At 37.2% G+C, this 26,639-nt stretch overlaps 2 protein-coding genes across 2 annotated transcripts; both read left to right on the top strand.

The window, feature by feature from the left end:
* The first annotated feature begins 524 nt into the window (after positions 1–524).
* Positions 525–21,793, top strand: LOC125235178. Its single transcript, XM_048141644.1, has 22 exons — positions 525–751; positions 1,634–1,875; positions 1,991–2,072; positions 2,160–2,291; positions 5,075–5,229; positions 5,507–5,587; positions 5,822–6,094; positions 6,378–6,469; positions 6,596–6,759; positions 7,021–7,200; positions 8,493–8,570; positions 8,645–8,797; positions 10,413–10,557; positions 11,102–11,236; positions 12,012–12,165; positions 13,199–13,327; positions 13,695–13,791; positions 16,864–17,072; positions 18,019–18,239; positions 18,588–19,377; positions 19,569–19,840; positions 19,965–21,793. Exons 1-22 carry the CDS (start codon positions 694–696, stop codon positions 21,319–21,321), a joined length of 5,199 nt encoding a protein of 1,732 aa, XP_047997601.1. The 5' UTR covers positions 525–693; the 3' UTR covers positions 21,322–21,793.
* A 1,978-nt stretch (positions 21,794–23,771) lies between these two features.
* On the top strand, positions 23,772–26,022 carry LOC125235568 (tudor domain-containing protein 1-like). Its single transcript, XM_048142168.1, has 2 exons — positions 23,772–23,932; positions 24,057–26,022. The coding sequence occupies exons 1-2, from the start codon at positions 23,772–23,774 to the stop codon at positions 25,411–25,413; spliced, it is 1,518 nt and encodes a 505-aa protein (XP_047998125.1). The 3' UTR covers positions 25,414–26,022.
* Positions 26,023–26,639: the final 617 nt, after the last annotated feature.

Here is a 26,639-nt window from a genome sequence, read left to right as displayed (position 1 = left end):
AACTTTTCATACAAATACGAAAGTCGCCGAGCAACTTTGTCGCCCGTGTGCGCGGAGCCTTACAAAGATTGTAGAAGCAAAAATAACATTGGCTTGATGATTCTATATGGATTCTATCTATTGGATTCTATAATGTCTTATTTGTAAGATTATGATATGATAATGACCGATGGAATGGTTGAACGGACGTAAAAATATCAACGCTAAAGTGCAAAAAATTCTTGTAAGGCTGAGCGCACACGGAGGCGACAGTTGCACGGCGACATTTTTTGTCTCTGTCTTGGACGCATGTAGTAACGACAGAGACAAAAAATGTCGCCGTGCAACTGTCGCCTCCGTGTGCGCCCAGGGTAAATTTCATGATTTTGTCTGGAAGAGCCTTTCTATCGTGTATGTACTCCTTAATTTTTTATTTTATATTGGCTGCACTGAATTTCGTTTACTTTCTTTGATACTCATTTGTTTTTTTATACAATCTGTGATCTGTTCAATATTTTCTTTTCTTTTCTCGTTGTTTACGAAAACGGCGTGCGCCGGTCCGATGAAAAAAAATTCTTCGGGAAAGTACCTAATAATATATGTTCGGTTTATCATAGCGTTACAATATAAGAAAGCTTATTCTTTGCCAATTATCAATAGCTATACGTATAATACGATGTTAATAATAAAAGTAAACTAATTTGATTTAACATCATGGACGGAAATATCAAAAAATCTTGCCCGAACTGCAGTCAACTTTATAACGTAACATGTAAGTATTTCGTTTGCGGTAATGCGATTAGAAAAGTTTTATACCCGATGTTGAATTTACTACTCATTTACTTTACTACTTATATTTTTAATTCACATTCATTTCGGAGATAACGTTAGTCGGTAGTTATATTTTTATTTACATTCATGATAATGAATATTTAAATTAAAGTAGTACCTCTTGCCCGCGAGTTAGTCTGCGGTTTAAAATCTTATACTTACACATATTGTATAATATTAATGCCTTTCTCTCTTACTTCTATAATCTTATCTTGAGTTCTGTTTATGTTCTACTTATTCTAATAAAAAGCTCAAATTGCACCTAAACAATTTACAAGTAAGCCAGGCGGTTTCCGGTTGTGAATCATGTTGGAGTATCTGGAATGCTGACTAAACAGAGATATTTTAAACAACAACTTCATTGTTTTTTAACTTATCACATCAGTAATTTAGACATCATATCAGCTCTTGAGATTAGGGATTGAAATCTCAATCTCATGGATGTACCTACATAAATTTCGTTACATAAACAAAACCGCCTGTTGTTACCTCTGTCTAATTGTTTTTGTTTCTTGTGCATTACTTGTAAACTATATGAATGAATATAAAACAGTTAAGTAGTTGATTGATTCAATAACATTAATCATATTACCTAGAATTTAAAAAAACATGTAGTTACATTTCACTGTTGATTAGGTTTTAGTTGTAATACTGGCACCAATGACCAAGAATCTAGGGTAGGAAACCTAATATGGTAATACTGTGCTGGGTGGAAAGCTGATTATTTGATATGGTAGTTCAGCTAGCATAACAAAAATCACTCAATGAAAAGTGTAGTCAGGAAATATTATTACTACTACTATTCACTACTATTCACTTCCAGGCATTGGGTCACATCTGAAAGGGAACATTCCCTTGTTCCTTACATGTGGCCACACCATGTGCGAGACATGCATTCAAAGCATCATCAAATTTAACGAGCCTATTGAATGCAAGGTGTGCAAACAAAGCCCCGAGATGACTATAAGTGACCCTGCCAAGCTGGTCAAAAACAAAAAGGAGTTTTACAAAATGTTTCCGGTCAACATGTCCATGTTAGGAGAAATCGCGATGGAACTCATGCTTGTAAGAAATCATAATAATATTTGTTTTTTGTTATGTACATGTGGATTGTGGAGTAAGTATTGTATCCCTAATATGACAAAAGTCAATTTTATTGAATAAAAAAATTTCTTTGCAGGAAGGTGATTCGAAAAATGATCACAATGAAAACTATTTTGTAGATCTCAAGTCTATTATTCAGAATACTGACTACACTACAGGTATTTATAAAAATATGCGTTTTAACTAGATTCTTTGTTAATTTTATGATGAACCATTGTTTCTATCCTGGTTTCTATAAATTTCAGGACAATGCATTGAATGCCACCAGTTCACAACTAAAATGTGCCAACAGTGCCAAACCATTTTATGTGACAACTGCTTCAACAAGACACACAAAAATTTTGTAGTCTTCAAAACACATGTTCTCCAAAATATAGGCAAGTATACAAATTTTATTGTAGAATGTATTACAATTTAATGAGGGATGGTCAAAAATGATACCAATTTTTCAGATTTCAGTCAGAGACATAATATATGTATTAAAATTAAATTAAAAATTAAAAATTATTTATTTTCAGATAACTATGATCCATATATTGTTAGTTAAAAAGAACACTAAAAAACTATATTAGTAAACTACTAACTAAAATTAAAATTAAATTAAAATTACAATTAAATTATTTTTGGGCGTGAGACATGTAGGTCGGTATATCGGCGAAGAATATCCGAATCCCACCTATCTGCTATCATTTTCAGAATACTATTTGAGCTCGTCCTCATCCGTAACACCACTGATGCCGTCTTCTTCTGCACTAGCACCTTCCGAAAATAAAAAAAAATATGCTGATCATTTAGTAAAAGTTCTAAAACAATTGTAAAACGAATCTCTGAATTTGTAAAAAGATAAATCAAAAGATACAGCCATTAACATGTGCTCACTCAGTTCTCACAAACTACCAACGAAAACAGTGAATATATTCATTTAACATATAATATTTATATACTAACATTTAGTAAAAAATAGGCCAACCTACCTCTATAAATATTAGATCACCTAGTGACGTATTAAATTTTTTACAAATAGTTTCTTATGCTCACTCAATCCACACACTTTTGAAAAGCCGAATTTTGATGAAAAACATAAGATTTAGACCGCTATTATATGTGTATAGTTTAGTAAAAGTGAAATGGGAATTTGTAAAATACAAAACGAACCACTAACGTGTCAGGTTTTTTATAATAAATTTTTGTAAGTGCTCACTCAGTCCACACGTTTTGAGAAAGTTAAAAATGTAAATATCTTACGATTTGTAGCACCTAAGACACTCGAAAGTACTTCAACATTTAGTAAAAATTTTTACTAAATATCCACCATCTAATATTTTATATTCGTTGTCTGGTTTTAAAGATATTCAGACATAACTTTTCTCATACAAATGTATCAAGTAGGGTGACTACACTATGTCGGCTCCTGATTTTCCCCACCTTCCCATTGTCATATTGAGATTGGGGAGTTTCATTCGTTCAATTTTGATAATATTAAACTAATACCATATTAATTATCCATCTGCAAACTGTTTTTAGGTTATGTTCTTGGCCTAGTGATGATGTGTATTGTGTAATTTTTATCGACGTCAGGATAATAACCATATCGACATGCATGCATTAAAAAGGACATGAATGATAATTGGTAAGAAACAAAGAATATAATACTTCACTAGTAAGAAACCAGAACCTGGTAATCTAATCGCGCTAACAGATGAGCGTACCGGATTTGTAAGTGGGAGCGAGAAATAGTTATTCTTTTCTCGCTCCCACTTACAAATCCGGTGAACTATTATCAAAATTGAACGAAACTCCCCAATCTCAATATGACAATGGGAAGGTGGGGAAAATCAGGAGCCGACATAGTGTGGTCACCCTACTTGATACATTTGTATGAGAAAAGTTATGTCTGAATATCTTTAAAACCAGACAACGAATATAAAATATTAGATGGTGGATATTTAGTAAAAATTTTTACTAAATGTTGAAGTACTTTCGAGTGTCTTAGGTGCTACAAATCGTAAGATATTTACATTTTTAACTTTCTCAAAACGTGTGGACTGAGTGAGCACTTACAAAAATTTATTATAAAAAAACCTGACACGTTAGTGGTTCGTTTTGTATTTTACAAATTCCCATTTCACTTTTACTAAACTATACACATATAATAGCGGTCTAAATCTTATGTTTTTCATCAAAATTCGGCTTTTCAAAAGTGTGTGGATTGAGTGAGCATAAGAAACTATTTGTAAAAAATTTAATACGTCACTAGGTGATCTAATATTTATAGAGGTAGGTTGGCCTATTTTTTACTAAATGTTAGTATATAAAGATTATATGTTAAATGAATATATTCACTGTTTTCGTTGGTAGTTTGTGAGAACTGAGTGAGCACATGTTAATGGCTGTATCTTTTGATTTATCTTTTTACAAATTCAGAGATTCGTTTTACAATTGTTTTAGAACTTTTACTAAATGATCAGCATATTTTTTTTTATTTTCGGAAGGTGCTCACTCAATCCACACACACACGCATCGGCAAACATTCCAGAGGCACAACAGAATCGAGGAAGCCCAAACAGCATTCTGAAAATGTTATTATATTGGATACGCAGGGCGTTATAGGTCTTCAGCCTGAAACTGGCCCACAGGCCGCACGTATAGAAACTCTGACAATAAGCTCGAAATAAAGTTAGTTTCACTTGAGCACTACAGCGTGCGAACCTGTGCGCCAGCATCCCACCTCGGACAGACAACGCCCTGCGCTCCCGTTCGATGTCGAGATCGTCTTTTAGGTCCTCGGTCACAATATGCCCTAGGTATTTAAAATGTGCGACACGCTTCAAAGGCACTCCGCTCAACATTATTCTGGGCGTGTACGCTGGACACCTCAATTTACCCCTGAAAACCATCAATTCACTTTTGGCAGCGTATTGGTATTAGGGTGCATCAAAAAAACACTTCGGAATTAGCAAACCTAATAGTTGCTAAAGGTTTGCTAATTCCAAAAAAGTGTTTTTTTGATCCACCCTAATATGTATCTGTATACCTATATGAAAATGTTCGAAGTGGAAATTTAGCTATTTTTGTAACTTACCAATGGCATGCCAGTAGTCTTTTAGTTCCCATTTGAATGTATTTTTTTTTTACTTATGTACTTTAACATTTTTTGTAGAACCTCTCATCCATGCCAACAAATGCAAAATCCATAGTGATAAGACACTTGACTATTTCTGTAAGGACTGCCAGAAGTCTATTTGTATGGATTGCCTCATGGTGGGAGGTGAAAAGTCTTGCAAGAACCACAATGTAGCATCCATGCAAGAAGTGGTAAGCTTTCATTCTATTATTGTAATTTATGAGATCATGATTGCGAAAAGAAGGTCATAATGGACTACAGTGGCCTATGATTGGTGATGTTGGGATGTAATTGCCTTTTTGTCGGTTTTTGAGCAAAGGAAGTGCCAACCATGATTGTGAGCGTGCTCACGAATTGACGGAATCGTCGCCGATTGTGTAATAGGCCATCATTGCTAATGGCAGTTACTTGTAGAGGAGCTATTTCAGCCTATCCTTGACTGTATTGAAAAAAATTTTTTTTTTGCAGAATGAAGGGTTTCTGGAAGACCTTAATGGGTTATTTCCAAAAGTAGATGAAACTTTTAGAAGACTTACTAAAACTGCAGTGGTAAGTTCCTTAGTCTTGCAGCTTAGTAATATCATATTTATATTTTATTTAAATATCCCACCTTTACTATTGGTAATTAACTACTTTTGGTTTTTTTTTCAATTAAAACCAGTGGTAAAAGTTGAAAAACATTACACAGTAGTTATTACTGCTTCCTATTGCATCCCAGTGGTTATCACAAGTTATAGTGGGAATATCCCCAATCATATGCTAATAACTAATTGCATATTTCAGGACGTAGGGCACCTGTTGTATAACATAGAGAACCAGACTGGAACTACTTCTGAACTCACAAAAATGATTGCCACGGTTGAGCAACACTTTTCAAAGCTTAACTCAATAGTACAAAAACATAAGACTGAAGTTACAGAAATTATTACTAAGTTAAAGTGTGCTGAAAAAGAATCTCTGTATAAGGTAAAGGAAGATATCACAAAAACAATAAAAAAGGCTAAAGAAGTTATTAACACCATGACTCTCTCCCTGGATAAAAAGAAAATGAAACAGGTAAAAATAAACTACCTACAGACATATAATTTTACTCCATTACAAGTACAAAACATGAAAATGAGCTCTCTGTGAGTCTTACAATATTATTATCATGATCAGTAGGTACACAATGCATACATACCAACATTTTGTCAACACGCGAAATTATCACTAAAAACATACATTTTGTGCTCGATAAGATTGTCATTGTCACGCCTGTATCTGCAGTGAGCCAGCTTACTTAATTTATTTATACTTATGTTCTTATAACACACTTATGTAGGTATTTCATTTTTTTTAGTTGAACTTATGTGTTCTACTGGAAGATGCCAAGCAGATTGCTGAAGCTCCATGGTATTTGAACAAAAGCAACATCAAGAATGAAAATTTAAAGTAAGTGATATAATATTACCTCATTATTATCAAGTATCAAAGTAGGTACTGTTAGCCTGGTTAGCCACTTTGATTCCTTTATCAAAATTGATTATTCTGTTTTGAGAAGTCTTGTATATTTTTCAGTGTGGCTGTCAACGACGACGTTTGCAACCTCATTAGCGATTACATACATTTGGAAGGCAATGCTAAATCCGGCTACAGCTTGATCTTAACTGCGGAATTGGAAGAGGGAACCGAGATACCTCCAGCGCCGATCGCTCCAGTGTATCCGCCTGAACTCCCTAAAGGTTGGCTCCTTGGTCTTAATGCGCAGCCGATTTTATGGACTCTGTGTAACAAACCTAATGTGCGACTGCGCGAAACTTTATATCATGGTGTATTAGAGCGGTGTCGTGTGTATTTGTCTAACTAGAAAAATCACCTCTCTAACTTCAGGCCGCCCTGACGTACCGCTTTGTGCGTCGCTACATGGTTTCTTCTCTTTATGGGCTGAATAAACCCAAGATGTGTACTCCATTATTTGTCTAACCTGGACTTATTTCTTCTAGATGTCCGTCAAAAGAAAGCCCCAAAGCAAAAGGCGGAAAAGGCCCAACAGCCACCAAAGTCAATGCCGTTTTACGACTCATCCTCGATGTTCCGCAGCAAGGGCGGCTCCACGTCCTCCATCAACTCCGTCGGCACGGCCGGCAGCGACTCGTCGCACGTCAGCGGCGCGACCAGATTCAGTAAGTGAGGAATGTCTTTTCAAAAGGGCTTATTTCCATTTTTTCTTTTTTTTAAACTATGAATGCAGTTTTTCTCAGTATAGAAAATTACGTGTTGTTTTGAGATTAAAGCTCAAAAAGTCTCGCCTTTTTGGAGCCGACTTTAAAACGTTCAATTCCACTAGACTTATATTGAACGGGATATAGACGGTGATTACCTTTTTGATTTTTGACTAGCTCTCGATTTTGTTTTCTGCGATCAAGATGCATGCAACTGCGTCGATTGTCAAAAATGGTAATCACGCTCTATTATTCGGTCAATTGTAAATCTAATAAAAAACAAAACGTCAGAAACCTGACGTAAATGACACCCCGACATACGTCAATTAAACCTGACGTAAATGGTTTACATCTCCGGTGACACTTTGCTGGGACGTTTTTTAAAGATCATTAAAAAAAAAAAAGGTAAAAATAATGTCAAAATCGCTTAGAACAAATTTTGAAAAGAAACTTAAAGTGAAAGTGTAATTATTATTTATGTGGATAAACCAATGTATGTAGTACAACAACATTGATATCAACTAAGTTAATACAAAATCGAAAAATAAAATAAAACTGTTTTAAAATAATAACATTTACGCTACAAGGCCACAACAAAAGGGCTTAATTCCCAAATTATATTATATTATATTATATTATTTGATACACTCGCATCAAAAGTGCTTAATTCTCAAAAACATATGGTAATTAAATATTTATTTAGGTACACATATTACGTTTGATGTAATCATAGCGTCAACTTACAATATTACAAATTAAATATTAATTTCAAAATAAATACCGTGGAATTATGTTTTTCTCGATTTCCCAAATAAAAGTTCAAAGTCTTTGCTGACCTCTTGTGTAGGGCTGGACCAAAAAAATCCTGGAAACTTAGCAAAGATATGAGTTCTTTGCTAAGTTTCCAGGATTTTTATCAAAATAGGAGGTCAGAAATTTATCAAAATAGGCATTGCACGTTGTACGACAGCGATTATCGAATGTATGAAGAGCATGAAAATACAATAATATTACACTCAATGTGACATTGTCACGCCATTATAAATTTCAGATAGCAACGTATTATCCGATCCGATATCAGACGTTGGACCGATATCCCATATATTTACGCCGCCATCATTGATTTTTGCCTTTGAAATCCTTCCGACATCCGAAATCGGATCGGATAATGTGAAAACGCACTAAGGGATACTTTCTAATATTTTCAATCGTCTATAATGAATTAATCATTATCTCCGCTTTTTTTGTTACAGGTGAAGCTTTCAGTAGGCCTGTGGTACAACCAGTGTCGCCGTTCACAGAAAGTAGAGTTCCTAGACAACTTCATGAAGGTACTGTTTCAATTTATTCTCCACCTAGTATAAAACATTCAACATTCGACACTACAGTTAATTTTATGTTACAGGATCTCAGGAGATGATTTACATCACACATATTGTGGATCCTCATAATTTCTATGTCCAACGTGCTTGCCACCAAACTGTGGTGAAAGAAATGCTGCGAGAGTTCAAAAATTCTGTTTCGTCACCAAAACCATCCATAGCGCATATTACAGAAGGCAAGTACCATCGAATCTAATAACTAAACAATATAATTTTTTAGAAAAAAAAAACCGCCGCCTTTGGAGTTCTGGTGAAAGCTACTTGCGAATGTTGGATTATTTATTATTTATTTATTTATGTACAAGAACGGTTTACTATGTAGAAATGTGTAGGTATTTTTTAAAACTGCTTTTAAAGCTTTAATTATTTGATGGCAATACAAATGAATATACATATACCGTTAAGGTTTGAGGAGTTTCCTCAATTCCTCATGAATCCGATTATAAGAAATCGAAGCTTGACAAAATTTGACTTGAAAACTCAATATTCTTAACAAACATAACTAAATATATGTCACTGTTCTGAACTTTAATGCATGCTATTCTTATAAAAATACCAAAGTCACTATAAGTGTGCCGTTCAGATTTAAGGAGTTCCGTTCTGATACTTCTGATCTTCATCATCAGTTCCACTGCACCAAATGTCACTGTTCTGGACGTAAGTGCATGCTGTTTTTATAAAAATACCAAAGTCACTATAAGTGTGCCGTTCAGATTTGAGGAGTTCGGTTCTGATCATCATCAGCAGTTCCACTGCACCAAATGGCACTGTTCTGGACGTAACGTAAGTACATGCTGTTCTTATAAAAATACCAAAGTCACTATAAGTGTGCCGTTCAGATTTGAGGAGTTCGGTTCTGATCATCATCAGCAGTTCCACTGCACCAAATGGCACTGTTCTGGACGTAACGTAAGTACATGCTGTTCTTATAAAAATACCAAAGTCACTATAAGTGTGCCGTTCAGATTTGAGGAGTTCGGTTCTGATCATCATCAGCAGTTCCACTGCACCAAATGGCACTGTTCTGGACGTAACGTAAGTACATGCTGTTCTTATAAAAATACCAAAGTCACTATAAGTGTGCCGTTCAGATTTGAGGAGTTCGGTTCTGACCATCATCAGCAGTTCCACTGCACCAAATGCCACTGTTCTGGACGTAAGTGCATGCTGTTCTTATAAAAATACCAAAGTCACTATAAGCGTGCTGCCGTTCAGATTTGAGGAGTTCCGTTCTGACCATCATCAGCAGTTCCACTGCACCAAATGTGACTGTTCCGTACGTAAATGCATGCTGTTCCTTAAAAAACACAAAAATCACTATGTGTGGCTTTCAGATTTGAGGAGTTCCCTCGATTTCTCCAGGATCCCATCATCAGAACTGAGTTTTGAGAAAAATGGGACCAATCTGTATGTATATACATTATACATTGAATCAAAGAAAAAATTTCAAAATCGGTCCAGTAACGACGGAGATATCGTGGAAGAAATATAAAAAAAACCAGACGAATTGAACCACCTTGCTTGAGAGATTTGAGACGGCGGTTAAAAATAAATAAAATCAGTTTTTGAGTGGCCAACAGCTAAAATGCGCAAAGTACCTTATAGGTACTTACAATGTACCTAACGCTCTATCTAAATTATTTTATTTAATTGTGTAGGCCAAGAAGTGAATGCTCATGAAAAGGTCTCTCTTCTGGCCCTATCCCGTTTTTCCGTTCCGGGTCGTCTTAGGTTCTAGAGGTATATTCTTATTCTCTAGCTCTTTAGCTTATGTTTTGAAACATTGTTCAGGAAAGTTGTACCTGGCGTTCAACAAGACGGACAACATGTGGCAGCGCTGCCGCATCGTCAGCATCGACCGCAAGAAGCCCGACAAGCCGATCTGCACCGTCTTCTGTATCGACTTTGGCAGTACAGAATTAGTTCCTGCTGACAAGTAAGCTCCCTGTTTTAAATACACGTAGTTAAACGTGATACAAAACACCATTTTTAGAAATTACGATGTTTTTGAGTATGAATTAAAACACTTAGAACAGGTCACAAGTTAAATAAGTAAACGTCCCAACTAAATGTACTTGAACCGCGAACTGCTAAAGCATTAATATCCTCGACCTTACCTAAACGGGGATCATGAGATACGTGAATGCAATTGACACGATTTAGGGGAGCCATTTTAGAATATATCTTGCTCAAGACTTCAATCAATATGTTATTGATATGTTTGGTAATTGCATTCAATAGCGGAAATCACACTGACTGAGCAGCTTCGTGTGGAAAACGTCTGCTCGTATGAACACTATTTTGAACAGCTGACTGAGGTCCGCCATCTTGCCTTGCAAATTGGAAGGCAAAGGTGCGCTGCGCGAGGCAATTGCGTCGCGAGACTGCTCGGTCAGTGTAGTCCCAGCTATTCCCTGGGGTAAATTTCAGTCGAACATAGTACAGTTAACATGTAAGTGTAACCTGTTTACTGCACTCAGGCTTCGTCTGCTGCAACCAGGCAGAGTGCAGTCGCCGCCGCCGCTAGCCATCAACTGCTGCTTGGCCAACTGCGAGCCCAAGTGTGGCACCTGGACCTGTGAAGACTCTTACCTCATTCAGAATATTATTAACAAGTAAGTCCATAATTAAAAGGTATATTAGACCCAACCTGATAAATTATAATGGTATATTGTGCACACATTTTAATACCTACAGCTGCATAGCTGGTTGAAATTACACTATTTTGGCAGAATAATCACAAAGAGCTAGTTGTGTACTAACCACTCAATTAATCGACTAGTTAATACTGTTTATTCCTTTGAACTAGGATCAATTCACCTGTTCCTAGAAAAAGCGCTTTGAACAGCTCAGCCGTTTATTAATAGCCCAGTCAGCCCACATGACGTTCACAGCCAGTCTGGCGGTCAAATGGTTAATGACATTCACAAAAGGCTTGACACTTGAATATTACGGCTCTTCACAAAATTAGTATTTGAGAGAGTTCTCTGCAAACATTTACGATTATTGAAATTCCAAAGCTGCGATTGTTTCGTTTCCTATGTTTGCCAACATCTGGGGCCCATTTCTCTAAACTGAAAGTTACAAGTTACAAGCGGGAGTCTCCAACTTGTCATATTAGACATTGACAACCACTTGTAATTTGTAACTTGTAGCTTCGAGAAATGGGCCCCTAGATTTACATCACTCAATTCATGCAGGACGAGACTACATAGAACAGGGGTCACCAATTAGTTTCTCAGGGGTCCTGATTGTAATAATGAGACAACAATATCGGTCCGTTCCAGACAGCAGTATAACGAGACGCGGCATATAGGCAGGCCGGCGGTCCAGATGCGGAATAGCGGACCTGTTCTGCTATAGAATATTTATACCTTATTCGTTTTCCAGCAAGCAAGCGGTGATATATATCCGCAACATCCAGTCGACGTCCAACTTCGGCATGCGGCTGGTGTGCGACGTGACCACGTTCGAGGACGGAGTGAGCCTGGCGCATGCGCTACTCTTCCACGAGCGCGCCAAGCTCATCAACCCCAAGCTACACGTAACTAAATAGCCTTACTTTTAAACTTTGTTTAATCTCATCTAACCGATCTACAAAAAGACGACTTTGCTATTCTTAACGAAGTAGAAAAAAGCCTTAAAGAAAGAAGCCTGGCAAAAAATAGTAGAAATTTAAAAGTGGTAACATCGCTTCGAGCCTGCGTGGATCTCAGCCTTCGGCCTTCTTAAGGCTGCTTTCGAGAAAAACGTCAAAATAATGTAAAATGTATAGTCTTAGTCGGTGAAATACTACACTTTCCATTATCTAATAGATATATTTAATTCAAGTTTCAATTAGAGCATCTTATTATCTTGATACTTATAAGACTGGATTTTAGAAAAATTACTCACTAAATTAATTACGAATTTTTCTCTGATGCACGTTTAGGAAAACCCGCGTATAGTGCTGGATTAGTCGATCTTATTTGTAAAATTTGGACAATTTGGAATACTGAAACTGCTAAATTTATAATACGTGTATCATGTACTACAAACTTCTCAGACTACATTTTTATTATAAGTTTTTTAAAAAGAGTAAACAAGGCTAAGACGAATTCAATTTTTTTTAGAAATTACCTAAAATTAAGTGACAATTTCTTTGAAAATCTACATCACATCGGAGTTATTTTCGTAAAAAATTAATCTGCAACGTTTACTTAAATTGCTCTTATGACTTAGTGATTATAAATTTTTATTATATATTCTTGGCATTTTTTTTGAAAACGAGCCTTCCCCATGACAATTATTGCCACTTCTGGACATTTTCTCATATTTTGTTAGACCAAGTAGAAAAAGTCCTATAATATGTTATATATTTGTAAACTACTCGGAAAGCTCTTTAATTTGATACCACACGTATGATTAAGCGCTCGGTTGCGATTTCACTATTTTTCACATGAAAGCCCTCTTAATAGCGGTAGGGACTTCACACCATGTTTCATGTCAACCTAAAATGTGTCTCTGACGCAGCCTGCCCAAAGTTTTTCTTCTTGTATTTGTTTATTTTTTGACATTAATGAAAATATTTTTTCCAGTACCCAAGAATATCCGGATTGAGAGAAAAGCCGAAATTGTTCATGTTGAACAATAATTTAAAGTTGAAATCAAAACAAGAAGTTAACATAACGCACATCTGCAGCCCCGACAAGTTTTATGTGCGAGAGGTATGTTGTGATTGAAAGAAGTTTTATTTTAATGTGAAATCTTGTCATACATAAGTAACATAACAGCTATTTTTTTTTAAACCCCGACCGCGACGTATACCGATTTTCATGAAACATGGCTATTAAGAACACTCCCGACCAACTCAGCTTTCTGACAAAAAAAACGAAATCTAAATCGGTTAATCTGTTTGGGAGCTACGATGCCACAAACACACACACACAGACAGACAGACAGACAGACAGACAGACGGACAGACACGTCAAACTTATAACACCCTGTCGTTTTTGCGTCGGGGGTTAATAACACCCCGTTGTTTTTGCGGTTAAAAAGTTATACTTATTTATATGTATGTGATTTTGGTTTTAGTGCCACTTGCAGAACTCTTTTGAAAAACTGACTGATGATTTGGAACAAGAGTACAGTTTGGCTCTTAATACTGAAAACGTGCATCTCCCAGAAGTCGGTAAGATCTTATTATATAACTCATAATGTTAAAAAAATATTTAATCTAAATAAATAGAAAATCCTTCCTTGGTCGTTGACTTAAGCAGAAGTCTAATAAAAAAAGGTAGAGCAGCTGTGTTAAGGTAGAAATGTCTACAATTTTTATTCACGTTAGGGTCTTGTAAGGTTCAACGATTAACGAATTTCCAAATTCTCAGTTCTATGTTATTAATAGGAGATATTATGCAAACGTCTCTGGCGGCATAACGTTGCCGTACATTGTACTTGCGGATGTGTTTTTTCGCGCCATTATACATATTGTTAAGTTTAAGGGTCGGTTGCACCAAACCGTCTGTTACCTACCATCCGCCAAATATTTGTATGGGAACTTCCATATACATTGAATGTGTGCGTGTGGATTGAGTGAGCACCTTCCGAAAATTACAAAAAATATGCTGATCATTTAGTAAAAGTTCTAAAACAATTTGTAAAACGAATCTCTGAATTTGTAAAAAGATAAGTCAAAAGATACACTTATTAACATGTGCTCACTCAGTTCTCACAAACTACCGACGAAAACAGTGAATGTATTCATTTAACATATAATATTTATATACTAACATTTTAAAACATGTAAAAAATATGCCAACTTACCTCTATAAATTTTAGATCACCTAGTGACGTATTTAATTTTTTACAAATAGTTTCTTATGCTCACTCAATCCTTACACTTTTGAAAACCCGAATTTTGATGAAAAACATAAGATTTAGACCGCTAGTATATGTGTATAGTTTAGTAAAAGTAACATGGGAATGTGTAAAATACAAAACGCACCACTAACGTGTGCGTGTGGATTGAGTGAGCACCTTCCGAAAATAAAAAAAAATATGCTGATCATTTAGTAAAAGTTCTAAAACAATTGTAAAACGAATCTCTGAATTTGTAAAAAGATAAATCAAAAGATACAGTCATTAACATGTGCTCACTCAGTTCTCACAAACTACCAACGAAAACAGTGAATGTATTCATTTAACATATAATATTTATATATACTAACATTTAGTAAAAAATATGCCAACCTACCTCTATAAATTTTAGATCACCTAGTTACGTATTTATTTTTTTACAAATAGTTTCTTATGCTCACTCAATCCTCACACTTTAAAAGCCGAATTTTGATGAAAAACATAAGATTTAGACCGCTATTATATGTGTATAGTTTAGTAAAAGTGAAATGGGAATTTGTAAAATACAAAACGAACCACTAACGTGTCAGGTTTTTTCTACATTTTTGTAAGTGCTCACTCAGTCCACACGTTTTGAGAAAGTTAAAAATGTTAATATCTTAAGATTTGTAGCACCCCAGACACTCGAAAGTACTTCAACATTTAGTAAAAATTTTTACTAAATATCCACCATCTAATATTTTATATTCGTTGTCTGGTTTTAAAGATATTCAGACATAACTTTTCTCATACAAATGTATCATGTAGGGTGACCACACTATGTCGGCTCCTGATTTTCTCCGCCTTCTATTGAGATTGGGGAGTTTCGTTCAATTTTGATAATAGTTTATATTAAACTAATACCATATTATTTCTCCATCTGCAAACTGTTTTTAGGTTATGTTCTTGGCCTAGTCATGATGTGTATTGTGTAATTTTTATCGACGTCAGGATAATAACCATATCGACATTCATGCATTAAAAAGGACATGAATGATAATTGGTAAGAAACAAAGAATATAATACTTCACTAGTAAGAAACCAGAAATCAGGAGCCGAAATAGTGTGGTCACCCTACATGATATATTTGTATGAGAAAAGTTATGTCTGTTATGTCTGAATATCTTTAAAACCAGACAACGAATATAAAATATTAGATGGTGGATATTTAGTAAAAATTTTTACTAAATGTTGAAGTACTTTCGAGGGTCTGTGGTGCTACAAATCTTTAGATATTTACATTTTTAACTTTCTCAAAACGTGTGGACTGAGTGAGCTCTTACAAAAAAATATTATAAAAAAACTTGACACGTTAGTGGTTCGTTTTGTATTTTACAAATTCCCATTTCACTTTTACTAAACTATACACATATAATAGCGGTCTAAATCTTATGTTTTTCATCAAAATTCGGCTTTTCAAAAGTGTGAGGATTGAGTGAGCATAAGAAACTATTTGTAAAAAATTAAATACGTAACTAGGTGATATAAAATTTATAGAGGTAGGTTGGCATATTTTTTACTAAATGTTAGTATATAAATATTATATGTTAAATGAATACATTCACTGTTTTCGTTGGTAGTTTGTGAGAACTGAGTGAGCACATGTTTAAGTGTATCTTTTGATTTATCTTTTTACAAATTCAGATATTCGTTTTACAATTGTTTTAGAACTTTTACTAAATGATGAGAATATTTTTTTTAATTTTCGGAAGGTGCTCACTCAATCCACACGCACACACATTGAATTCATCTTTACTTGTCCGGGGGAATAGACCTTCACCATAAATTATACCAATAAATACATATTACATATAATCACGATTGTATCCCATAAAGGGGTAGGCAGAGCACATGAACTACTAAGTTTCAGTGCCACTCTTGGCAAAAAGGGGTTGAAAAAAATCAAAATTGTGACATTGCGATTGCAGTAACAGGTTGCCAGCCTCTCGCCTTCGCCACAATTTAACCCATATCCCACAGTCGACTGCTACGACACTCACGGGAAGAAAGGGGGTGGTGAAATTCTTAACCCGTCACCACACGGGGACCATAAATTATATCTAGTGAAATTCTATTATCTTTGATCCGGTCGTTGCAATTTTGATGAATATCTTTTTAGAAATGATATTTTTCAGTGGTTTTTTGATTGAGTTCAATACGTGAGTTTCTTTAAGTATATAATAACATTTTAAGTGATTATTAATGTGTAATTGCAGAGAAAAGTGAGATAATGTTTTCCAGCAGTGTTTGTTTACGTGATTGGACAAGTGAAGGTGAATTTTATTCACTTGTAGACTTCTGCTGCGTAACGTTGACGTGTCTGTTAACTGTGGTTGATGCAACTGGCCGTCGGTTTATGATGCAGGCATGGTGTACGTGGTGAACACGGAGGCGGAGCGGCGCGCGGAGGAGTCCCGCGCGCGCGCGACGGCGGGCTGGGCGCGCGCGCTGGTGCTGGAGCTGCCGGGGCGCGGGCGCGTGCGCGTGCTGCTGGTGGACTCGGGCGCCGTGCTGCTCGTGCACTGGCGCGCGCTGCGCCCCGTGCGCCCGCACTTCACGCAGCTGCGCGCGCTGGTGCGTAACACTTCCGACCTCACTCCCTCATTACTAGCGCCATCTCTACGTGTTGCGGGGAATGATTACTAAATTAAATTTATTTATTTAACCAACTTACATTTACAGAGATTGATTATCCGTATGACGGATCTTCCTATCCGCTTTGTATAGGTATACTTACTTCAAAAACGAATTAATGATTGTAGTATTTTAAGAACCTAATGAGCATTTCTAAATTAAAAAAATGTCCAAAAACATACATTAACAGGTTTTCCCTAAGAGTGAACCGTCGTTCCCAGTCTCAAGTATAATAAGATGTTTTTTTTTATTTCGACAAGTAGCACGATGTCTGTACCCATCTACATAGATAATTATTGTATTTATCAGCTTTCTTTTTGAACTTAAACCACAGAATATATAATAGTACAAGTACAGAAGGCTCACTGCTTTGATGTTCACGAAATGCCGCCTTTTTAAATACCTACAAAATTCTTACAAAGAAACGAGCCGCACGTGCGCGGCGTCCGGTGATAGGGTTACCAATGGATCCAAACGAATTAATTATATACTGTATTTATATATTTTTGTTCAAGTTCCAACATCACAAGCCTTATTGAACTTTTCCGTGGGACTTAATCAGTAGTAGATCTGAGTGAGAATGTCTTATGGTATTTATTTTATTCAATATGTCTATTTAACTAAGTATTATTTAGCCATTCCACACGCGGAAATCGCTTAAAAAAACCTCGCGACGTAAAGTAACAATAGAAAGTGCGAACGTGCATTCCGTGAGAACGCGCGCAACCCCTGATTAGGCCGCGAACTCGCGGCCGCCAGGATGTACTTGTAGCGCGGCGATAGAATCGCGGAGTGAGCCGCCCCTGCTTAAACTAGCAAACCCAGTAAATACGTCGTTAACTAAATTGGTGTCCCAGAAACTTATCTTTATTCTAATTTGTACTAGGCGACAGAATGTCACCTCGCCGGAGTGACACCCCTGAACAAGAAATGGAGCGCAGCCTCCGTAGCCCTACTGCACCGGTTCGAAGACCGCGTGCTGGAGCTGCACGTGGAGGACAACCGCAACCGCGGCTCGCTCGGAGTCACGCTCTACGACCGCGGCGGCGACGAGCCCGTCTGCGTCAACAACGAGATGATCAAGTACAAGTTTGCCATCACCTTTGGGTAACTATTCTACATATTATACTTCGACTAAAAATAAAGTACGGTCGCCATCAGAAACGCAGCGGCCAAGATGCTCCCAGATTATACGGTCACGCCACTATTAGAAAGGTGTAACACCTCTTCCCTGTTGTGTGTTATTTCTAGTGATTTTGACCACTTAGGCAGCACCAATGTTTCTCATGGCGAGTATACACCGAGCTTCTAACGATCATCTTGCATTGCTTTGAAGAGTGTGGATAGAACTTTGTTTACGTTTAGGAAACGTGGCATTCCATTTTATGGGAATGGACTAATTAAACATAGTTTAGATATATTTATTAGATATCATATTTGATTATTTTATTTCAGTCTCTTTAGATTCAATTTGAGCGACAGTGAAAGCCAAGGTACAATACATAAGGGTCCGCAAGACGAAAAGAAGAAATCGGACACTAAACGTAATGATAAAAAAATTAAAATACTGACCCACGATGATGATATCAAAGTAGATGACGATGCCAAAGCAGATGAAGAGAACTTGGAAGCTAAGGATAAAGGTCCACTCAGGCTCGAAGCCAAGTTACTGCAGTACCAGTCGCCTTCTCTACTGTACGTATCGCTAGTTCACCAACAGAAGACATTCAGTCTCTTATTTGAGAAATTACAAACGGAATACTCAAAGGCAAACTCTGAAAATGAGAAAAAGGATTGGAAGGAAGGCGACAGATGTTGCGCATTCTGTGAGGAATCCAAAACTTGGCGGCGAGCTGTCATAGTTGAGCTAGTAGACAACAAAGCAAAGTTATTCTTTTCTGATTTCGCACTGGTCGAGACAGTGCCTCTCGACAATTTAAGAGCGTTGACCCCAGACTTCGAGTCTTTGGGCGACGCCGCAATCAAATGCCACTTGTCCGGAGTGATGCCGGCAGTCGGCACCGAATGGCCTTCCCTCACTAAAGAGTATCTCAAAGAATTATTGGATGTGTACGCAAGAGTGTTTATAACCAAAATAGGGAGCTTCAAGGACAGGAGTATGCCTGTGGAGTTATGGGTGTACCACACCACCCAAGGCGGCGCTCTGGAGCCCGACACGTCGGAGTGGCGCTGCCTAAATCTGAAAATCATTGAACAAGGTCTGGCGATACCCGACAAATCCGAGGTAATGCATATTTATATTTGTTACCTTTACATTCGTTTGCTAATATTAGTTTTCCTTCCCTCCCCAATAAAACGCGTTAAAAAATGCGAACCAAACCATTACCTAACATTAAAAAATCAATCTTTCAATTGTGCTCATTTGGTACTCATTTCTCGATGCGTTCAAGACATTGAAAACTTTTTTATTTTTAGACGGCCATCGAGAATTCAAACGCTACGAACGACGACGACGAAATGCTGTCGTTCGGCAACCTGACTGGTTCCGTGCGCGAGTGGCTGCAGCTGGAGCCGCTGCCGACCAAGCCGCTGCTGCAGGCCGACGTGACCGGCGCCTCCACGCCCGAGCTGGAGGACGTCAACGCCCACATCGACCAGGTGCAGGCCGGCGCCTCCAACACCGTCTTCATATCTGATTGGCTGCCGGCCGAGCCTTTGCCGACCAACGAGTTCACTGGGGTACCGACGTAAGTTGATTTCAATATCGACTCCAGCAAGACGGAAGCTGTTATTACATATTTTTAAGCTAAGTATGTAAACATTTGTACTATTGTTATCTGTATAATGTTTAACCAAAATATTCTCCTTCAGGTACATCGACAATGATGGTGTAGTCTTTCTGCATCAGCTGTCACAGGAAGAGACGCTGGAGCTCATTCGCAAGGCGCTCGAGGTCCGCTTCAAGAAACCCGACCCTAAGGCCAAGTATGCGAAGTGGACCGTGGGCGAGCCGTGTGTCGCGCTGTACTTCTTGGACAACCGTTTCTACAGGGGGCGAGTGTTGGAAGTCAATAAAGAAACATCCTCCTGTTTAGTCCAGTACGTCGATTATGGCAATGAAGAAGTCTGCTCGTTTGTCAACATGAGGAAGAGCATTGCTCTTCACCAGATACCCATACAGGCCCACAAGTGCATCCTAGCTCGAATTCGCCCAATAGGCAACCAGTGGGATAGAACAACTTTGGATTACATTCACAAATCAGTCGTAGAGAAACACTGTTTGGTCAAAATATCTGGAGAAAGGATCGGCGATCTCTTGCCAATAGAGCTGAAATACGACAAATTGTGGATTAACGATCACTTGGCCGACTTCGAGATGGCAGAGTACACTGACGGATCGAAGACAGTTGTTAGAAAATTTGTGCCGAACCCAAATGTAAAGACACCAGGAAACGAAGACCTGAAATCCGACTCGGGGCCAGATTATATCGTAGATGAAGACGCCGAGAGCGCGGAGCTCCTGTCGTCACACGATTGTTCCTTCGACGCGAAGTCTTTTGAGACTGCCGATTGGAATTTGCTTATGGAACAAGAAGGCCAGTCAAAAAACGAAAAAGTGATGACTTATACGAAATATGAAAAACCAGAATTCCTGTCTAATATTTTAATTATAAATGATTTAGATAATCTGGAATTAAGTGTTGTTCATAACGATGAAGATAACTTGCTGTATGATGAGATGTTCGAATGTTTGCAAAAAGAAGCCGTCGATTTGCCTCCGTTAAACGGTATATATGAAGATAAACCATGCATTGGATTGTTTCGGGACGAAACTGGCCAACCAGGGTGGTACAGAGCGACTATACAACGTTACAGCAAATCAAAAGGACTCGTCAAAGTACGCTACGTAGATTATGGCAATACTGACGTCGTTTCTATTTCGAATGTAAAAGAAATAAGCGAGAAATGGTTAACATTGCCACCTGCCAGCATACAGGTAAATTTATACAAGGCCAGAGTAAATCCCCACGTTGACGTGAATATTGTGTCAACTAAATTTATTGAAATATTTCTGGATAAGGGGCCATTCCAGACTAAAATCATGGCATATGAAAATTCTATACCCCAAGTAGAGCTCCGAAACGAAGATGGGAAACTAGTTTACAGCAAGCTCTTAAGCAGCGGATATTTGATAGATAACGATTTGTGTACCAATGACAAATTTTAGTTCTTTGTAACAGAAACAAAAACGAGTAAAATACGATTTCTTTATATAACCACACAACTTTTTACAACGGTTTTGTTAAAAAGTCTCAAAATATCGTCCCACTGATTTAACAAGTTAAACCCTGGGGCTCGAACTAATGATCTTGTTCCTTGGCCCCTTGTAGTACAGCTTTCATAAAAAATCGAATTTGGAAAGCTGTCTCTCTAGTATTCCAAAGCATTCTGTGATTGTTTTGACTAATGTTGATTAGGTAATATAGAATAAGTTACAACGGAAAAAAGTTAGTTATGTTGATTCTTTTTAATTTTACGTTAAGTGCTTACAAAATGATATTATAAGTACCTAGCTTTATCTGATGGTGATGATTATTAGATCAGTGGTTCCTAACCTTTTGAGATGACACTCCTTTGATTAACTGGCAACTTGATTTTACCTCCATTATCAAAAATATTAATCTTTATAGGTCTGATAAGCCCCCATAAAATACCAGTTTTACTCCCTCGGGGAATTACCCCCTAGGTAAGGAACCACTGCTAGATATTAGGTTAAATTAGTTACAGAATATTTTTGTTATGAAAATTGATTAAAACTAATTTCATCATAAATTGTTTTTTAGTTTTTTAAAACTTTCGACGATACTCAGTATGTAAGTATCTCATATGTAAGCAAAATTACACTTTGGCGCGTTTATTCCTCGTCAGTACGCTCATGATTCAATTAATCAGGAATTGTAAAATCCGCTTCATTTATGGTTCAATGAACGTCCTCACCGTAATGATGTAATTTTGCTCCCTATTCCCATGTGATACAATACAATCTACTTATTATTTGTGCCACAAAGAGCTTAACTATTTGTTCAAAAAGCCAAGATTAGTTATGAAATTTGCATACATAACTATTGACATCCGTAGTATATCAAGTTTTCTACATTATGTAAAGATATAACATAAATTCAGGTTTAAGGTAATAATATCAACTACATATATGTATAGTGATTGACTGGTCACTTCACTTTTAAAACTATATTTGAAACTAAATAAATGACTGATCGATGAACTCCAATCGCAATTATTATTGATATGATATCTTAAAAAAATCGAAGTAAAAATTAAGATGCACTTTGCTTCTGTACAGGCCATCTGCTTATCCTAAGCATATTATAGAGAACTTATAACATGAATCTAATGGATCTAGATAAATACTTTTAGGTACTACCAATATTTGTCAGTACGGACTGCGGAGTATCTGACTGCCAGGGAGACATTGCTAGAAAAACATTAATTTGATTGTCATTCTAATAGCGCTTCTTCAAAGGTTGTATTAAGTGAATAGAGTTGGGCGAAGCCGGCTCCGCGGCATTGCGCGCTCGGCGGTCCCCGAAAGCACACGCGCGCGCCGTTACGCAACGAGCCCGCGTCCCGTCCGCGCCTCGCGTAACTTATCAACCACGACATAATCCAAGCTGCGTTACGAAATTCATCAATCCTTTACGAGACCTTCAGTTAACTTCAATGCTGTCTGAAACTGTTTTTGATCGTGACACGGTTAAATCAAATATGTGCACGCGCATGTCCCAATGGTGATTTGTTTTGATTGTTAGTAGCCAGTTTTGGGATTGCAAAGATGTTTGGAATAAAAGTTTTCTTCACATTACTGGTGGTGTTACTATGTATTGCGGCAAAATCGGGTAAGTTGAATTTTTTGGTGACTATGTATTTACCAGTCTGAAGTAGCTAATCGAAGAGTATAATGAGTATACAGGGTGTATTTTGTCATCGGGTATGTGAGGGTTCTTCCCTCGATAAGTAATGATGATTTTAGAAAAATATTATAAAAGATTCGACAAAAAGGTCATGATATAATGTCAGTGGCAGTATAGATGCCAGTGGATCACATTCCTATAAGTACAGGATCAAAATTCTGCGTGGGACCAGAAAATACTTGAAAATCCACCATCCGAGGAACAAAACCCATACAATTTGTATTAGAGATGGGCCGAATATGGACTTATACATTCGGTTCAGATCTTACCGAACCGAACATTCGGCCGAATATTCGGTGCGCTATATTTAAAGCTGATGTAGAGTTTAAAACTTTTAAACGAATGGTAATGAATACATAATGTTATACTAGTGTTACTACGGCGCCTACTGTTCTTAACTTCTTATCAATAGTTGGATACTTAAAATGGGTTTTTCTTGACCTATATTTTTGTTATCTTATACTTTTAAACGAGCAATTCTTGTATATTTATCTTATACTTTTAAACGAGCAATTCTTGTATATTTATTTATTTATATATACCGACGATCTCGGAAACCGCTGTAACGATTTCGCTGAAATTTGTTATGTGGGGGTTTTCAGGGGTAAAAAATCGATCTAGCGTAGCCTTAGATCCCGGAAAACGCGAATTTTCATGAGTTTTTCTTTCACGTTAGTAAACGTAAAATATGGTCTGGCGCCATGGCGGTCATGGCGCCTCCACGCCCGAGCTGGAGGACGTCAACGCCCACATCGACCAGGTGCAGGCCGGCGCCTCCAACACCGTCTTCATATCTGATTGGCTGCCGGCCGAGCCTTTGCCGACCAACGAGTTCACTGGGGTACCGACGTAAGTTGATTTCAATATCGACTCCAGCAAGACGGAAGCTGTTATTACATATTTTTAAGCTAAGTATGTAAACATTTGTACTATTGTTATCTGTATAATGTTTAACCAAAATATTCTCCTTCAGGTACATCGACAATGATGGTGTAGTCTTTCTGCATCAGCTGTCACAGGAAGAGACGCTGGAGCTCATTCGCAAGGCGCTCGAGGTCCGATTCAAGAAACCCGACCCTAAGGCCAAGTATGCGAAGTGGACCGTGGGCGAGCCGTGTGTCGCGCTGTACTTCTTGGACAACCGTTTCTACAGGGGGCGAGTGTTGGAAGTCAATAAAGAAACATCCTCCTGTTTAGTCCAGTACGTCGATTATGGCAATGAAGAAGTCTGCTCGTTTGTCAACATGAGGAAGAGCATTGCTCTTCACCAGATACCCATACAGGCCCACAAGTGCATCCTAGCTCGAATTCGCCCAATAGGCAACCAGTGGGATAGAACAACTTTGGATTACATTCACAAATCAGTCGTAGAGAAACACTGTTTGGTCAAAATATCTGGAGAAAGGATCGGCGATCTCTTGCCAATAGAGCTGAAATACGACAAATTGTGGATTAACGATCACTTGGCCGACTTCGAGATGGCAGAGTACACTGACGGATCGAAGACAGTTGTTAGAAAATTTGTGCCGAACCCAAATGTAAAGACACCAGGAAACGAAGACCTGAAATCCGACTCGGGGCCAGATTATATCGTAGATGAAGACGCCGAGAGCGCGGAGCTCCTGTCGTCACACGATTGTTCCTTCGACGCGAAGTCTTTTGAGACTGCCGATTGGAATTTGCTTATGGAACAAGAAGGCCAGTCAAAAAACGAAAAAGTGATGACTTATACGAAATATGAAAAACCAGAATTCCTGTCTAATATTTTAATTATAAATGATTTAGATAATCTGGAATTAAGTGTTGTTCATAACGATGAAGATAACTTGCTGTATGATGAGATGTTCGAATGTTTGCAAAAAGAAGCCGTCGATTTGCCTCCGTTAAACGGTATATATGAAGATAAACCATGCATTGGATTGTTTCGGGACGAAACTGGCCAACCAGGGTGGTACAGAGCGACTATACAACGTTACAGCAAATCAAAAGGACTCGTCAAAGTACGCTACGTAGATTATGGCAATACTGACGTCGTTTCTATTTCGAATGTAAAAGAAATAAGCGAGAAATGGTTAACATTGCCACCTGCCAGCATACAGGTAAATTTATACAAGGCCAGAGTAAATCCCCACGTTGACGTGAATATTGTGTCAACTAAATTTATTGAAATATTTCTGGATAAGGGGCCATTCCAGACTAAAATCATGGCATATGAAAATTCTATACCCCAAGTAGAGCTTCGAAACGAAGATGGGAAACTAGTTTACAGCAAGCTCTTAAGCAGCGGATATTTGATAGATAACGATTTGTGTACCAATGACAAATTTTAGTTCTTTGTAACAGAAACAAAAACGAGTAAAATACGATTTCTTTATATAACCACACAACTTTTTACAACGGTTTTGTTAAAAAGTCTCAAAATATCGCCCCACTGATTTAACAAGTTAAACCCTGGGGCTCGAACTAATGATCTTGTTCCTTGGCCCCTTGTAGTACAGCTTTCATAAAAAATCGAATTTGGAAAGCTGTCTCTCTAGTATTCCAAAGCATTCTGTGATTGTTTTGACTAATGTTGATTAGGTAATATAGAATAAGTTACAACGGAAAAAAGTTAGTTATGTTGATTCTTTTTAATTTTACGTTAAGTGCTTACAAAATGATATTATAAGTACCTAGCTTTATCTGATGGTGATGATTATTAGATCAGTGGTTCCTAACCTTTTGAGATGACACTCCTTTGATTAACTGGCAACTTGATTTTACCTCCATTATCAAAAATATTAATCTTTATAGGTCTGATAAGCCCCCCATAAAATACCAGTTTTACTCCCTCGGGGAATTACCCCCTAGGTAAGGAACCACTGCTAGATATTAGGTTAAATTAGTTACAGAATATTTTTGTTATGAAAATTGATTAAAACTAATTTCATCATAAATTGTTTTTTAGTTTTTTAAAACTTTCGACGATACTCAGTATGTAAGTATCTCATATGTAAGCAAAATTACACTTTGGCGCGTTTATTCCTCGTCAGTACGCTCATGATTCAATTAATCAGGAATTGTAAAATCCGCTTCATTTATGGTTCAATGAACGTCCTCACCGTAATGATGTAATTTTGCTCCCTATTCCCATGTGATACAATACAATCTACTTATTATTTGTGCCACAAAGAGCTTAACTATTTGTTCAAAAAGCCAAGATTAGTTATGAAATTTGCATACATAACTATTGACATCCGTAGTATATCAAGTTTTCTACATTATGTAAAGATATAACATAAATTCAGGTTTAAGGTAATAATATCAACTACATATATGTATAGTGATTGACTGGTCACTTCACTTTTAAAACTATATTTGAAACTAAATAAATGACTGATCGATGAACTCCAATCGCAATTATTATTGATATAATATCTTAAAAAAATCGAAGTAAAAATTAAGATGCACTTTGCTTCTGTACAGGCCATCTGCTTATCCTAAGCATATTATAGAGAACTTATAACATGAATCTAATGGATCTAGATAAATACTTTTAGGTACTACCAATATTTGT

The sequence above is a fragment of the Leguminivora glycinivorella genome, chromosome 2, assembly GCF_023078275.1.
Source record: "Leguminivora glycinivorella isolate SPB_JAAS2020 chromosome 2, LegGlyc_1.1, whole genome shotgun sequence".
In the NCBI taxonomy this organism is placed as follows: Eukaryota; Metazoa; Arthropoda; class Insecta; order Lepidoptera; family Tortricidae; genus Leguminivora; species Leguminivora glycinivorella.
The sequence above is the reverse complement of the archived record's forward strand: the minus strand, read 5'-3'. Positions and strand labels throughout refer to the sequence as shown.